Here is an 18,187-nt window from a genome sequence, read left to right as displayed (position 1 = left end):
TATCTACAGGTGAAGCATATTATAAGCGTCAGCTCTCAGTTTATAACCTAGGAATGCATGAATGCAAGAATGATAAGGCTACTATGCATGTTTGGCACGAAGGACTTGCTTCTCGTGGGCCAAACGAAATTGCATCATGTCTTCTAAAATACTTAGCATCTAACGAAATTAATTCCAACCACCTTGTGCTCTGGTCCGACTCTTGCGGTGGACAAAACCGGAACATCAAGATGGCAGCAGCAATAATGTACATTGTTCAGAGAGATGACAACCCAATCGACATTATAGAACACAAATTTCCAGTGCCAGGACATAGCTTCCTTCCTAACGACAGCGATTTTGGGGACATTGAAAAACATCTAAAGTATCACAAAAATGTGTATTCCGTGGAAGATTACAACGCTATTATTCGTGAATGTCGACCACGAAAGCAATCCTTTGAAGTCTCGACGATGATCCCTGAAAATTTTGTCTCTACCAAACCGATTTTATCATTTCTCACAAACAGGAAAAAAACCACTGTCGCTAACAAAAAAATGAAAGTAGAATGGTTAAAAATGCGTTTAATATGTGTTGTGAAATCAAGACCAGGCATTTTGAAGTTCAAGTACACTCTCAACGATGCAGTTGAATTCTATGAAGTGAACCTCAATAAGCGACTCCGGGGAAAACCATTCAATGTTAGCAAGGTAGTTTTAACCCAACTGTACCCTGCAGGAAATCGAATCGCACAAGCAAAGAAGAATGACATAATGTCACTATTAAAGTATGTTCCACCGATTCATCACCCATTTTTTGAAGCATTGCGTACAAAAGAAGAATCAGGAAATGCAAGTGATGAAGATGTTGATGGCCTAGAACTTGCTTCAGACGACGAGTTTTTCGAAGAATGAACTTAGTTCACTTAATGTATGCAATGGAAGAGATTAGTCACATAATATAACCAGCCAGAGTGCACTAACTTTGAACTAACTTACCGAAGTATTCAACCAGAGTGAACTAACTTTTTTAAATGATTTTTAATTGATATGTTAAATATGCTGGAATAATAAATATATGTTCAAAACTCAATCTAAGCCTTTATCTTAAATTTAGGTCACAATTTAGTTCCATAGTGATGGTGGTATTTACACAGCATTACCAAACGCAAAACCATCGTTTTCTCAAATGTAAGTTTTTTGACTTAGTTCTATATGGTTTAAGACGATCCATATGAATATTATAACAATGACGATTCGATTTTGATGTATTGACAGTTATCCAGATATCCTCAGCGTCTGATTTCCAAGAGCGAGGGGTAACAAAAAATTCTTTTTTAATTCCTATGAGTACGCCTCCGCCAGTTGATTTACTAGTGCGGTGTATATCCCTATCATTTCTGTAAACAGAATAGCGATTATCGAATAATTCCTCATCTCGGATACTATCAACCAACCAACTTTTGGTAATGAAGATCAAGTCATAATTATTGAGCAGTATATTTTGATGAAATTCCAGTGTTTTCGAGCACAAACCTCTTGAATTTTGATAAAAAATTATTAATGAATCATGCATTGAGAATTTTCGGTAATTACATTATTATGTTCGGTTTCTGTAGAATATATTTGAAGAATATTATGTTCTAGAGTAATGTTATTAGTCATGAGTCCACTGGGCTTAGCAAAGCACAACATACTATTATTATCAATTAAAGTGAGTGAGTATATTATAGAATGTAGTATGTAGTATGTAGTGAGCAGTTAGTGTAATTATTAGCATGTGGGGTTAATGTAAAAAGGGTGATATTGAAAAAAATATGAAAAAAACACGAAAAAAATAGTAGTTAATAGATAGGTGGTTTAACATTGCAATGGTAGTTAGATAAGGTGTTTTAGCTGTAATTCGCATGAGACGTGTATGGGTGGTGATGTTTCGTTTTTCCGTAGGTAGATTTTTGCACTTCTTATCCATAAAAACTGATAGTTGTGTTCGTTTTTAAAGGCTTTAGCGCACCTCAATATAGATTTATTCTTCCGCGTGAGATGGTCGTTGACGAAGATCCTCTGGTCAGCTCCAACCATCCCGATGGCCTTGGTAGTGATTCCTTTTCTTTTTTTGATGGCTGCGACAAATTCGTCCTTCTTGCGGGAGGTGAATTTGGCGATTATGTTACCCGGACGTCCATCTGTCGTGGCTTGTGTACGATGGTGCTTACTGATTCTGCTAACGTATTCAATGTCGCTTTGATGGAGAGGGCATCCAATGACTGTTGCGATATTCGACATCATGGTAGGTAGATTCTCGTTGGTGGTCTCAGGCATTCCATGTATTTCTATATTGTTGGATAGAAGTTCTTGGTCCCTTTCGTTGTTTCCCCTCTCTAACATGTAAACTGTTTGTTTTAATTCTGAGACCTCCATTTCTAGCTTATCTATTTTAGCTAATTTTTCGTTTATAGATTTCATATTACTTGAAAAATCTTCCATGACATTATTATTATAAATGATGACTTTTTCGAATTCTGCCATTTTACTGCTCATTTTTTCTATTTGTAGCGCCATTTTTCTGATCTCAACAGTTAGGAGTACGTTGCTTTGATCTGAGGAGCAGGATTGGGTATCTAAATTGTCCAGGGTTTGGATACAATTATTGCACTCCCACGCATCCTTTTTACCGTGCGACATGCGTTTAAAAACACTTGCCGGAATATCAGCGCATTCGAAATGGATGGTGCCTTTGCAGGTTGAACACTTTATACACTCAGCCACTTTCAGCTGCTTAACGCAATATTTGCATGTTGTATCCATCTTATGTTTGGCATGTGGCTGCAATAGGTTACAATACTGTGGGTAGCTTGAAGATTTTTGAAGAATAACTAAAACTCTAGAATTAGCACTTTTTACACTCCAGACAAGCACTCACTTTCGTATTTTAATGCACTTCTACGAATATTATCAGCTGGTATAAAAATTGTAGGATAAGGGTCGATATTTTTAGAAGAAAATATAAGATTAATAGGGAGTGAAATGACAAACGTCAGACTTGTGATGATTGTTTTTTTTATTTTTATTTATAGAATACATGATAATACAATAATACATTTTCTTACATGTGATACATTAAATCACCACACTAGGCGACTGCCTGTCTCGTGGCGACCAATGGTATATAGTTAGTATGTGAGGTCTAGTGTTAACATATGAATTAAATATTTATACATGTTTAAAGTATGAAAGATTATATTAGAATGAATTATAATGGAAATAGAAAATATAAAAATGTTAAAGTAGAAAGCAGAAGACAACAAAAAAAAAGAAAAATAAAAAGAATAAAGAAGAAATAAAAATAAAAGAAAAGCAAAAAAAATAAAATTTAGAAGTCTAAGACATGCTATTATGCAGGAAAAGATCAAATACATAACTCTCTTTTCTGGTTGTGTAAGTGTACATGCATGTATGAGCGCGTAAATACGCGTGTACATGCATACATCCACACACACACTTATTCATATTTATAGATGCATACATATTCATACAAAGATATACAAATATATATGTATACATACATACATACACATATATATATGTATGCATACATACATACATACATATACACATGCCTACTTGTACATAGTTGTTTATTCACTATCTGAGAATGAGAAACAAGTGATTAACACTGTCACAATCATTAATCAAAAAGTCATTAAGCGCCTTTTTGAAAGTGAGATATTTGGTTATTGACTTTATTTCAATTGATAAATTGTTAAATATTTTAGGGGCAAGAAAGTTAAACTGGGACTGTGCCATTGAAGTTTTTGTTGCCGGAATAATATAGTTGTATTGGTTCGAGTATCTTGTGTTATAATTTGAATCGGATATATATTTTTTTGTAAATTTGAATTTAAAATAAGAGGTAACATTTTTTACATATAATGATTTTATATTAAGAACTTTAAAGTCTTTAAATAAGTCCTTCGTGGGTTGTATATAATGTGCTTTGTAGATAGTCCGTATTATCAATTTTTGGGCTTTTATTAGTGGATCTAGTACAGTTTTAGAGCATCCTCCCCAGACAATTATACCGTACGATAAGATTGATTGACACAGGGAAAAGTATACTGTTTTTAGTGTGTTTTTGTTTAGTATATTTCGCAATGCTCTGAAAATATATGCCAGTTTCCTTATACGGCTCGTGGCATTAATTACATGATCTTCCCATCGAAGTTTATTGTCGATTATTACGCCCAAGTATCTAATTGAATCTACTCGTTCCAGTGCGTTGCATAGACAGCTAGATATATCCCTACAGGAATGTATTTTTAGTACATGATTAATTGAGGGTTGATTTGGATTATTTGTGCTAAATGTTAGGTATTTTGTTTTACTTATATTTAATGTGAGTAAATTATTATCCAGCCATTGTTTAGTAATTTTCAAGATTAGTTCTGCTCTATGAAAAGTTTCTTCCCATGTTTTACTTTTTATTACTAAGGCAGTATCATCGGCAAAAGTGATTATATTGCCATCAATTTGTAATCTACATAAGTCATTAATGTATATGAGAAAAAGTATAGGACCGAGTACGCTGCCCTGTGGTACACCAAAATTAATTCTGGTAGGTTGAGACGATTTTTGTGATGGTAGCTTAATACATTGCTTTCTGTCTGTCAGGTATGATTTGAACCATTCAAATGCCTTATTCTTTATTCCGATTTTCTGTAGTTTAGCTAGAAGGATTGGACGAGAGACTGTGTCAAATGCCTTAGCCAAGTCCAGAAATATTGCCAGACATTTATCACCTTTATCTAGGGCTTGTGTTATGTGTGATGTTAATTCTAGAATAGCTGAGTCTGTGCTTAGCCCTTCTCTGAACCCATGCTGGTTTGGCGAGAGAATGTCGTATTTTGTAAGATGGTCGATAAGTCTTTTTTTTACAATTTTTTCTTTAATTTTGGACAGTGATGATAAAATGGAGATAGGTCTATAGCAAGGCTGCCCAACCTTTTTAGCAGTTGGGCGAAATTGACGATTTTGAATCACTGGCGGGCCACTGAATACCTGACGGTTCCTATTTCCATGGGGGGGGGGGGTTGTTAGAGAATTTCTATAAAACATAATTCCCCACAAAAAAAAATCTAAATGAGTGCTCCCCACAAAATATTTGAAATCCATGGGGGGGGGTTGTTACGGAACTTCGCTGAGAAAAAATTAATTCCGAACATCATATGTGATACCCCACAGCAATTTTTCGAATTCCATGGGGGGGGGTGGCTACAGGATTCCATTTCGACGCAAAAAATTAAAAGAATAGCCTAAATAGCGATAAATCGCCGTCGTTGGCAACACTGGTGACCGCGCGCAAGCTGCATTGTTTGTTTTACCGCGGGCCCGCGACACTTTTTCAAATTGGCGGATTGGCGGGTTTTTTGAAAATGTTTCACGCGGGCCACTTATAATTCGTTCGCGGGCCTGGGGTTGGGCAGCCTTGGTCTATAGTTTGAAATATCAGTTGGAGTTCCAGCCTTAAAAATTGGTTGAACCAGAGCAAGTTTGAGTTTATTCGGAAATACGCCTTTATTGAGACTGAGGTTAATGATATGTACTAGTGGTTGATTTATAAAAGGTTCAATAATTTTGAGTATGTTTGAGGATATGATTACATGAATGGGAGGGCTTTAATTGTTTGATAGTTTGCGTAATTTCAGTAGAGTTGGGGTTAAGTGTGAGTGAATTATTTGTTTCACAAGCAGAGTTTTTGATTTTGTCGGCAAGAGAATTTTCATCGGTTGATGTCTTATTTAAGATTTGTGATGCTAAATTTTTTCCGATATACAAAAATATTCATTTATATGATTGGTCACAGTGTCAGGGTCGTCTTTTAGGGAGGTGTCTAGTCCGTTGATATTTAATTTATTGATTGGTGGTATTGATTGGTTAGTGTCAGATATTTCTTTAATAATTTGCCAAATTTTTTTATTGTTATTGCCGGCTCTGAACAATTTTTGTTTATAATAGTTTTCTTTAGTGATTTTAATGAGATTGTTACATATGTTTCTGTATTTTTTATAAAATATTTGAGCTTTTGTATCTGGATTTTTAAGTAAATTTTTGTGGAGCTTGTCCCGTTTTTTAATACAAAAAATTAGGCCATCTGTGATCCATGGTTTCAGTTTTTTATTATTTAAGTTATTCAAAGGGTATTCAACTGTAGCAGCCTCAATATGTTTCAATAGTGTTTCAGAAAATGTATTAAATGCAACATTTACGTCTGACGAATTAAAGGTAGAGAGCCAATTTTCCAATTTAATTTTGGAGGCGAATTCCTCGAAATTGATCTTAGTCTTTATTATATTTTCACATGAGGAAATGGAAATGGATTTTTTATTCATGAGGCCAATTACTATTGAGAAGTGGTCAGTTATGGTTGATTGATATACAATTCCTTTCGCATTTTTTTTTGTTCTTAGGAATATGTGGTCAATACATGATTTAGTCATGTCGGTTACTCTAGTTGGGGCATTAGTGTGAGAAACAAGCCCGTGCTGAGTCATCAGGTTTATATAATCGAGTGTCTGTATTGACATGGGCTTGAGTAAGTCTACGTTAATGTCACCGATTACCATTAGTTCTTCATTTGATGTACAGTTCAATAAGGCCACGTCTAAAGATTTTAGGAAGGTTGAAATATTTTGTTGTTTAGGTGACCTGTATAGTGCAAGAATGGTGGTTTGGTTTATTTTAATTTTAAGGCAGTTGGCATTTTCGATGGATAGTTCAGATATAGTCTGGTCTAACTCGGTTTTAACATAGAAGATTACTCCATCCGACCTCCATGTGTCTTGTTATTTAGTGTATTATGTCAAACATATTATTCAAACCGGCAAGCGTTATAAGTAGATTATTAAAGTTTTTATCTATGCTGCGAATGTTTGTAGAAAGTAATTTTAATCGTGTATATGGCTTTAATATATCTATACAATTTGATGCAACATTAGTTTCAGAGGTTATTATGTTACCATGGTTTTCGATTTGTATATTAATATCACTCATTTTTTATGACAAAAATTGTTTTTTTATTTTTTTGTATGGTGATAATATTGAGCAATACAATATGAAATAAGACATTTTTTAAGGTTATTATGATAGAAGCAGAGGAATCTAGTTCGGAGTGTAAGAATTTATATTGAGTACACATATAATTATTATTGCTATGACTCATATAAAAAGTTGCCAGGAAAGTAGTGATAATTAGATTATATACTTGATTCTCAAAAGATATTAAAAGACTTGAGATTGGAATAAGTAATTGTGTGTGTTTCAGAATGGTTTAGCTGTAAGATAAGATATTTTAGTTGTTTTTATGATAGAGCTAGGAGAGCAATAATTAGAATAGTATAATAATAATAATTACAACATAAGTAAGCTGGATGATAATATGTTTTATATTGGTTAGATATAGTTTTACTGTAAGAATGGGATTGCATAATATAAACTCACTAATTGTGTTAAAAATGGATGAGCTTGATAGATTAAAGAAAAATACATTATATCTCATGTAGGGTATCCTGGTGGTGGTGTGATTCATAAAACAAAACAAAAAACAATTCATCGAAAAATAAGAGACATATAGATAATCTAAATTGTTAAAACAGATATTTGTAAAAATAAAAATGGGACAATTTAAATTCATCAGAAAATATGAGACATTGAGATAATCAAAATAGTTAAAAGAGATTTATCTACAAATTAAGATGGGATAATTTAAGTTCATCGACAAATAAGAGACATTGAGATAATCGAAAAAATTAAAACAGCAGTGGTGCCTCACACAACGAACTTAATTCGTTCCAGGAGCAAGTTCGTTATGCGAAAAGTTCGTTATGTGAAACGCGTTTTCCCATAACAATACATGTTAAAAAAAATAATTCATTCTGTAGCATAAAATATGGTAAGATGACATAAAAAAAAGATAAATTTTTTGTTATTATTTTTATTTAGATACATCTAAAAACATAATGAAAAAAACACACATTTTTTAATTTTAAGAAATAATCGAATCTTGCACATCTTCATCCATTTTCCGCCGATGGTGCAGTGAAAAACCTGTCCAAAGTCGTTTGTTTCTCTCTTTTCTTCAACATCTGCCGGAAATAACGGACAAGAGTATCGGAGTATTGAGTGTTTCATTTCAAGAGAAATCACCTTCCTGCTTTTTTTAGAACCCATCATATAAAAAAAATGTTGAGTTTATCTTAAAAGGACGACTGCCGTGATACGTGTGCGATTTAATTCGTAATGAAGAACGATTGCTGCGATACGTGCGTAAGTTAAGCGTACTACGCAGTGACTAACGAGTCTAACGACTGCCTGCGCGGGAGGATGCAATTAATCGGCAGTGATCGTAGAAGATCGGGCGACTTCGTTGTGTGAAGCGAAGTTCGTTGTATGAATCGTGAAATGAACGAAAAGGAAGTTCGTTGTGTGCAGCATTCGCTGTGCGAGGCGTTCGTTGTGTGAGGCACCACTGTATTTATAAAAATAAAAATGGAACAATTTAAATTCAACAAAAAATAAAAGACATTGAGATAATTGAAAAAATTAAAACAGGTATATATAAAAATAAATTTGGTATAATTTAAATTCATCGAAAAATAAGAGACATTGAGATAAACAAAATAATTAAAACAGATGTGTATAAAAATAAAAATGGAACAATTTAAATTCATCGAAAAATAAGAGACCCAATAATCAAAATAGTTAAAACAGATATCACGATTTAAAATAATAATGCATAGGAAATGGTTGAAACAATTGCTATAATTATAGTTTAGAATTAGCAAAATTAAAATTATTAAGAAAAGTGAAAAAAGTGCAAGAATAAAAACAATCACTAGGCTATCCGTCTATACGGAATCAAGTGGTTTGAAATTATGAAATTAATTAGAATAGTTGTATCCAATTTTTGAATAGCATTATTAAGAGAAGTTAAGTGAGGTAATTGATTTAAGTAAGATAATTTTATTTGATGATATGATAGGATTAGGATTATCATGGTAATATAAGGATTTAATATAGTTGAAATTATTTTATAATTTAAAACAATTGAATGTATCACATGTATCATATGACATAAAGTAATTAAGAAATTAAAAATATTTAAGTAAATTAAGTTTGGTATAATAATTCGATAAATGAACACAGTGGAAATAAATGGATGAATTGGAATAATTGTAGAATAGAATATAGAATAGAACATAGAATATATATAGAAAAGAATATTTGAGTGATTTAAAATGATCAGATAAAGGGGAATTATGGAGCAAGTTACGATAAATATTTGAAGCAAGTTGATAAGTTTAGTAAGATTATTAATAATTATAGATAGATTTGTGATGTGAGCAAAGTTGACTGAGAAAAGAAAATAAATAAAAATTATTGAATTATTACAGATAAGCAGATTAGTTAATGGATTTTTTTTGTTGACTTCCAGTCACATTTTTTTAATGTCCGATTCATACGAGATTCTAAGGATTTTAGAGTCCTCAGACTTACGAACATACACCTGACCATTTTTCGACCATGCGAATTTATAGTTTTTTATTTTTGCCTGTTGTTTTGCTTGAGCCAGGAGGAATTTTTTTCTTGAAGTCAGGTGGTCGGATATATAGATGGGTGTACTGTGACCCATCTGAGTATGTGGTAGTCCTATGGATGAAGCAGTAATTCGGCCTTTGGTTTTAATGTGTTCTTTTAGTTTAGCCAGGAATAAATCTCGCATTAGTTTAGAGCTGAGGGTGATTATTATATCTCTTGGTTTTGAACGAGAATCGTCGGAGCGGTTTCTGCCTCCCACCCGCACCACAGAGGTCGCGTCTTCGGGCTGTACTACCGATTTGATGACGTTTGTGGATAGGTTGGTTCGGGAAGTTGCGCAATTCTAGGTTGTTGGACTGAGACTCGTATTCCTGATTATCAATTTGGTACTCCACTGTTTTTTTGAGGTCTTGTTGTTCTTTTTTGAATGTTTCGAATTCAGTTTCAATTTTTTGGTTTTGGATTATGGTTAGATCGATTTTTTTTATTAGGTCATCGTATTGTTTGCTGATGAAATCAATACTTTTTGCGTTTCTCCCTTGAATACTTCGATTTGTGTTAAGATTTCTTTTTTAATGTTATCCATTTTTTTATCGATGTGTTGAGTTATTTTTTCAATTTTTATTTCATCGAGTTCAAGCGCACTTTTACCTCTAGTTGTCATTGTTATATTAGGTAATGTGAAGTTGATTTAAATTTTAAGTGAGTTATTTATTGGAATAGGTTATTTATAATTTTTATTTGAATAATTTATGCTTTTGTTGATTTATTTATTAACTTGTAGTGACATCTGTGGCCAAGAATTTACAGTAGTGCTTTTGATTATAAATAAAATAAAAATAAAAATCCTGTTGGTTTGGTTGAGTTTCGAACGTCCGCCCTACCCGTCGATATAAATTTCAACTGGTGTGACCGATTTATCCACAGGACTACTCCCGAGTTAAGAGTTAATGACAGTATAGTTCTTTATATATTATAAATCGCCTTTGGAAGATGACAATGTTATTTTAGATTTTTAGTTTCACTGTTCAACAGTTTTTCATAAACAATTAACTATTGTTTTTTGTTTGTTTTATATGATGTTCACTTTCACTGTATTCTTCACATCCACTAATTTCTTTGACTAATCGAGGTTACGACAGTTTATTAGTAAAACTTTAGTGTTGGGAATAAAAACAAAGATTTTAAATTATTAAACTAAACAACTGAGTCTAAAAACATCAATTTCAAACTGAAATAACACTTCCACAGAATAAATCGTGGACGATTAATCAATAGTATCACTTTTCACTTGTTAATTTGCGTTTTTTGTTGTTTTTTTAGAAATTTTAAACAGGAGTTTTGACAGAATACGTCGTGATTGTTATTAGGTTAGATAGGTACAATTGTATATATATATATCATGCTGTGATCGATAGAATTTTCCGTTGATAAAATATTAATTGTTTTTTCACCAAAAGAGCCTTCACATTGACGCTGAAGAGAGGACTTCAAATCTTCTAATACACAAAATGTGTGCAAACGAATAGTTTAAACCTTCTAAATTGTCAATTAGTTTCATAATTTTCGGACAGAATTCTGATACGAATGTAAGTTGAACTTGAATTTTACTGGTTAGAATGTCATTTTCAAAACATTCTTTGAGGTAAATAGTGCTAGAATTGTCGTCTTCGTATTCATTAAGAAAATCGATAATTTGCTGCATATACTCATTCAAATAAATCACAGATTTAAACCAAGAATTCCACCTGGTTACAACAGGCGTAGGGTAAAGTTTTGGAGTTAATTGTGGAGCATGCTGTCGTAGAAAGTTTAAATAGGAACTTTTCATTTTTCTAGAATGCAAAAAGGCTGACTTTGTCTTGGCCACAATAGAGTTCAGTTCCTTAAATTCTTTTATAAAAATGTCACCCACAAGATTCACTTTGTGCGCCCAGCATTGAAAGTGCAGTGCATGGTCACCCAGTAGTATTTTTAGCAAGTTGAAACATGCACCCATGTACCTTGCAGAGTCAGACACTAAACCATGTACATGAGAGTATTGAATTTCGTATTCTTTCAAAGTATCAATTATTGCTTGAGAACAAGTGGAAGCATTGGCAGTGTCTAAAAAATTTACACTTGCTAAGAAACATGACTGCTGTGGTTCTGAAGAGACAGTTTTAAGTAAAACTGCAAAGACACATCTGCCTTGTTTGTCAGAAGTTTCGTCGGCCACCACAACTACAGGCTGATCCTTTAGTTTTTGTTTCACTTCATCTTTCTCCGAAACACCGCACTGTGGTACGTACTTACGTCTCAAATTATCTCCAGAAGGCAGGTTACCCGAGCCAGGCACATATTTTTCCATGTAACTGTGAACAGCTGGATGATCTAGTTTATTCAACGGAATGTTTGCTTTCAAACACATTTTTACAGTGCCAAGCACAAATTCCTCTTTTTCCGTTTTGGCACGCTTTTGCACTTCAAAAGCACCAACTATTGTGGATTGCCTGTTTATTCCAGAGGACCCTGGTTGAGGATCAGGATCAGATTTCTTTCTTAAATGAGCAACAGAAGTCGTATGCTTCAAAGTATCTAACTTCTCTCCTTCCAAACGCACGTTGCAGTATTTGCACATTACGATGTTAGTATCGCTTAAATACAAGCCATCCTCTTTCAACTTTTTTACTCGTTCAGATAATTCTACTTTCGGGCGGCCCATATTGACGTTAGTAACACAACAATACCATACGCGCATGAGCGAGTGACTGATTGAAAGACAAGAGATGGACGGACGCCAACCCACGCGCCGATAATCACTCGCTCGCTCCTCATCTACGCAACAACTCATGCCGTCTCTGTCTGTTTTGAACAGAGTTGTAATAATTGTTAGCGCGTCTGATCAACATTTGAAAGCACATAACGTAAAAAGGTGCGAAAGTATTTAATTTTCAAATTTCGCTTTTATCGCAAATAAAATGCAGATTTCGCTTTTATCGCATCTATTTCGTAAAAACGAAATTTACATACCGCTACTTATGATCTATTTGATATTTTTCGATGAAACTTTCAATGTTTTACTTTAAAAAGATGTCTCTCTATTTATTTACTTAGCAATGTATGTGTCATTCCTTTTTTTATGAACAAAAACATTCTACTTTCTTGGGAATCATAGAAAAAACAGTATTTCACAATCGAAACAACTTTATTCATACAAAATTACAAGATTATTTAGTAATTTTCAATACATATAAAAAAAACTATAACCTAATAGTGCTTCAATGTGTGATAGCATTCGAAACACTTTTCTTTATGCAGGGGCACATTGCAAAACTTGCACATGTACCGCGTTTCACTGCGTAGTTTGTGGGCGGAACGTATGCAACAACGAAGTAAAACGTTTTTATTTTTGCCGGTTCCGACTAACGGTTAATAACGGTTTGATTCCTCCACAAGGAACGCAAACAAATTGTCGTCGATAAACAAATTTACGGCATCCACCACGCTGTCAGGAACGTCCTCGGTATTTATTCCTGGCTGCCCTAAAAACTCCTCCAAAACTGGTGAAGTATCTCTTGATGACCATTCTTCGCCATGGTCTAAATCAGGATGAACTTATTCGTCTTCGGGTAAACGTTGATGGAAGAGGAATAACATCTTCTTCACAAGGATCGTAATCGGATAAACTTTCTACGTCACTTTGGCAGGAACAATTAGATAAATTGTCAGCAAACAATTCATCGTCACTCTCGTATGTATCTTGATTCATTTTCGGGGAAAGTAAAATTATAATCTTTAGGAAAGTTAAATTATGTATAACATTAAAAAATAATATTTATCAAAAAAAATATCACTCAAGAAACAATATCACTCACCAACACAAAATAGTTCTTAGGTATTTAATACGAAAATTAATGAAAGCAAAATGAACTCAGAAACACGAATATAAGACGTCTGTACGAAAGCGGTATAAAGCCGTTACTGGCGAGACAAACGAAAATGCAAAAACAAAATCCTTTCTTAAAATTATCAGGTATATCAGGTAATAAAATAATTGTAATGTTCTTACTGTTTATTTTTACCCTTGTTATTTTTTGTTGTGTTTTAAACTCATTGTATTGACAGGTAGATAGATCCGGTACCACCGACAATAGAAAACACATGACGCCGCACCTATTTAGAACCCCTTGTTTAAAAGTTTCCTGCTCCTTACCGCTTTGCGCAACAAAATGAGTAAACTCGTCTCCCGCGTCTTACTGTAAAAAGGCGTATGACAAGTTTTCTCGTTTCCCGAAAAGAATGTGTTAATATTGGTAATAAGGAAGTTGAGTGAAAAATATTTTGACTTATAAAAAATATGTTCATGTAGATCAAAAAATATCGATTCTAAATATATAAATATATTTCTATATTATTATTCTTAGAATTAGTTAAACGTTCTTGAAAAAGCATTCAATAGCAATAGACTGTATACGCTCCACGATTGGTCGAAAGAATTCTGACGTCACATGTGTCGTGACTTGTACGTACAACGGATCACCTATGGTGCATCTCTTTCTATTACATGAGAGATGGTCGGTTTAGATGAGAGAGGTGTATAGGCCAAACGTTTATTTGGATTTGTCAAATATATGTACGTATTTGTTGTTATTATTATATGAAATGGATTTCTAAAGATACATATTCGTATAGTGCTTTATAATAATATGTTGTTTATTGCATAACTTAGAAGTTTTTATTATTATACATGTCACATAACATGTGATACACTTCAGGCCGCCGGCCGCCCAGAAAAGTCTCACAGTGAACTGGGCTGTAAACCGTTATTTTACTTTTGGTCTTTACTTTTCTGCGCGGTGGTCCTGAATTCGCGCGGGGCAAGTCAACAAATAGCGAGGCAATACCGTACAAGTACCGTACCGGGCGGGAAAAGCAAATATTCTAACTTAAAATATTAATTTAACTATGAAATCTTAATCAATTTTTTGTTTTTTTTTAATAACATCAATTCTAATAGACGGTTAACATTGGTAAAAAAATTACTGGAATTCCTTGTTGAAGAATTAAAATTTTTTCCATACAAAATGTTTAAGCGACGTGGTTTTCACAGTTCGAATGACGTCACACCCACACCCCGCCTCTTACCGCTCGGATTCCGCTCGTTTTGGCGGGCTTAATAAAATTTAAACTTTGAGAATTAATTTAATTATGAAAACAAACTTTAAAAAAAAAAAAAAAATACCAGTATTTAAGTTTTAAGTTTGAATTCGCATTCAAACTTAAATACTGGTATTTTTGGTATTTTTTATTTAATCAACATTGATAAAAAAAATAAAAAAAAATGGACTCCTTATTTTAGTTCCTTTATTTGATTCCATATTATTTGTAACATGTCCGGTGTTAGATCAAGGGAGGTTCAGATTGATAAAAATCAACACTATTTATTGTTTCACATTGAAGGCAACATTAACCACTCTCAATCAAAAAATGTGAATCAGTCGCATCTGGGAATTGAAACCAGAACCTCTGCCTTGCCGGGGCATTGTTCTAACCACTGAGCTAATTCAACCATACCAATTTCCATCATTTTTAACTGTATCATACTTCGATTGAAAACTACCAACATTATCTTCATTTTCTTAACGCAAATCGCAGATGCCACCGAATCTTTTTCTTTTTCACATTTTGTTAGTATTTGAATGGTTAATAATATTGTCTTTAATGGTTAAATATTACAGTTTGACGTTTTACTCAATAAGTTATTTTATATGTATTTATCGTTTTCCCTGTGTTAAAATAGAATGAATTGACCATACGCTGTATTTATTTTGTTTAGCTGAGCGCATCCCAGGCTGCTGCGGCAAATATTACGAGCTGGACCCGGAGATGACCATCCAGCAGAACCTGACAGGCAAGTGCCTTGTGGAGTACCCAACGGTGCACGTCCTGCTGAAGGACCATGGACCATGCGTATGCCCTGGACCTTGTCAACTCGGGTGAGCTTAATACAATAGATAAGTATGAAACCAATTCTACTGCAAATCACATCTTCGCATAACGGCGGCCCACCAGCCTTTCTTCCTACACACTAAATGGACAACTTTCATAGTTTGGTCAAAGCTCCATGCCGTATCTCCCTGTGCTTCTATTATCTGCGGTAGCAATACTATTTTTATTAAATTCATATTAAAGTCCAGCTTTCCGGAAACTATGACAATCCCAATATGTATTATTAGTGAATGATTTGAATATTCACTCTACATTATATTCACTCTATGATTATCGGAAACTGAATATGAATAGATGGAGTTTGTAGTTTTTTTAAAAAATATTTTTTTATCAATAAAACGGAGACGATTTACAGTTTCCGTGAGCACTATCTCCCTAATTTTTTATCCTAATATTCCTTCTGTAGTGCCCTCTCCTATCGGAGATTGGTTGGTTGATGTTAAAATTGACAGTTTATCAAGTGTATTCTAATTGTATAACTTCTACAGATGATGAATTGGATAATAAGGATGAGCTGATCTGCCACACCTCGGATCCTCCTCTCAAGAGAAGTCACACGGAAGAAGAGGGTGCTGTGGACACTAAGAGACACAAGGAGTTGACCACGGTGCGGGTGGCGCGCGAGGAGCGCTACAAGATCCAGCAGCAGGTGGAGCAAGAGCTGAAGCAAAAGCCTCGGAACCTGCTCTTCGTCACTGGCTACTCATCAGATGAGCTCTCTGGTGAAGAAGACAACACCTCAAACTAAGGTTCAATGCTGACTTTATTTCTGGTCTAGTCCTGATATGTACTATGTTTTTAAAAATATTTTCCATTTTTGTTATGTGAATATAGCCGCCTTTAATTTTTGTGAATACTGCACTAGAGTCCCAACTGATAACAACCGTCTGGAGTGCAACTATGGCATCCATGTCTGCGATTATCAATGACATGCATTTTTGCCAGTTTGATTGGTAGTGAGTGTCTTTCGTTACAGAATCGTAGAATTCTATTTTATGTCTGAATATGAGTAATATTAAATCATTAGGTTTACTATTGAAATCAACATAATGGGTAGAAGTAAATAGTACTAGTAGCTAGTACACTCGCCGGGTTACCCCGTGTCGTTTGCGGTGCATTTATTTCCCTACCTGAGGAGATATTCCTTTCTTGGCTTCTTCCACGGCGACGAAGCACTGGGATATGTGCAGGCAATCGCCTGGCCATTTCACCTGAGATATTCCTGAATTCTTGATGAAAAAACAAATAAATTTAAAAAAATAAAATTTCTTTCAAAATAAATACAGTAATTAATAATTACCTTGTTAATTCGAAATCCACGGGACATAAAAAATCAAATTTCGAAATTAACGAATTCCCATGTAATACGAAATTTTGGCAACAAAAAAAAGGGTGGATGTAATTTTAATTTATCGATTTTCCTATTAAATTTTGAATAGAGAACGAAAAAATATTGGTTTACGTCTTCGTGATAATAATATGTAACAGTAAAACTTATTTTTATAAAGAATTTATGTATCCAATTTTCCGCTGTTTTAGCTCTCTCTTTTAGACCTCTAGTAAATATATTAATTACATTCGAAACCGATATACAACATCACAAAACAAAGATCGCGAATTGCAAATACTTACATTATAACACAATTGTTGGTTAAATGTTATTTATTTAAGGCGATCCAATACCAAGTAAAGCAAAATCAGATGTTTTTGGTTTGAAAATTTGATTGTTTAGAAATACTACAGATGCTTTAATTAAATACTGCAAGTAGAACACATCTTGGGCTTGTCAGCAAACGATCATTTTTTTGATAATACCTTTTATAAGCCTAGAAAAAAAATAAAGTATCAGGTCTAAAAAAAAAACTGTCTAGTGCAAAATATCCCATTTACAAACCCATTTTCGGATATTTTTTTATTGTATAATGTGGGAAATTCATTTTTTTATTCGATTATCGGAGGAAATTTTCATATATATACCAGAACTTCACAAAATATGCATTTTCGCGTTGTTTATTTTTACACGAATATTGATCGATTTTCGGGGAGGTAAACATTGAATTTGCCATTATGAAATAAACTCTATGCCGTCTACGTAAGGGTTTCACGCTTTTGTATTTAGTTACCGCCTAGCGCTGGCGGTATGAAGACGTTCTTTATCTTAGTGCCGCTCTGTTCTGTGAAATTTTTTCAACTAAAATCAGTTTACATGTAATCGTTTTTTTTTTTAATACCTAGTTTTATACAATAGGGAGGAAAGATAATAAAAAACTAAGTACGCTCAGTGGCCTAAAACAAAATAAAAAACATGCTGGCATATTTGGGTTAGTTCAAATAATTTTTTTCATAATTAGGTACCTAGAAACAATAACGCAAGAAATATTTTTTTATTTTATGTTATTATGTTTGGAAATCAAACAGATATACATAAAGAATAATAACAAATATACATTGCAAAGTGAACGAACGATAAAATAAGTTACAATCATTATTTAAATTTACAAAAAAATTATTATAAATCGGTCATCATCGATTATCGAACACAATTAGACTTTTAGGTAAGATATACTCATGGAGTAGGAATTAATTTTTATTTTTTTTGATGCATGCAATGTCTTTTGTAATGT

The 18,187-nt window shown here is 33.5% G+C and overlaps 1 protein-coding gene across 1 annotated transcript in view; it reads left to right on the top strand.

Annotated features, from left to right (window-relative positions):
- LOC149414711 (box C/D snoRNA protein 1-like) overlaps positions 1-17,982 on the top strand; it is a 28,733-nt gene extending 10,751 nt beyond the window's left edge. Inside the window, exons 5-6 of the mRNA XM_089643377.1 lie at positions 15,391-15,540; positions 16,052-17,982. Of these exons, the coding sequence (XP_089499503.1) occupies positions 15,391-15,540; positions 16,052-16,311 (410 nt within the window). The 3' untranslated portion in view covers positions 16,312-17,982. The remainder of the gene's footprint in view (positions 1-15,390; positions 15,541-16,051) is intronic.
- Positions 17,983-18,187: the final 205 nt, after the last annotated feature.

Source organism: Hesperophylax consimilis, chromosome 19, assembly GCF_061612785.1.
Source record: "Hesperophylax consimilis isolate HC1 chromosome 19, BYU_Hcon_1.0, whole genome shotgun sequence".
NCBI classification, from domain to species: Eukaryota; Metazoa; Arthropoda; class Insecta; order Trichoptera; family Limnephilidae; genus Hesperophylax; species Hesperophylax consimilis.
The sequence above is the reverse complement of the archived record's forward strand: the minus strand, read 5'-3'. Positions and strand labels throughout refer to the sequence as shown.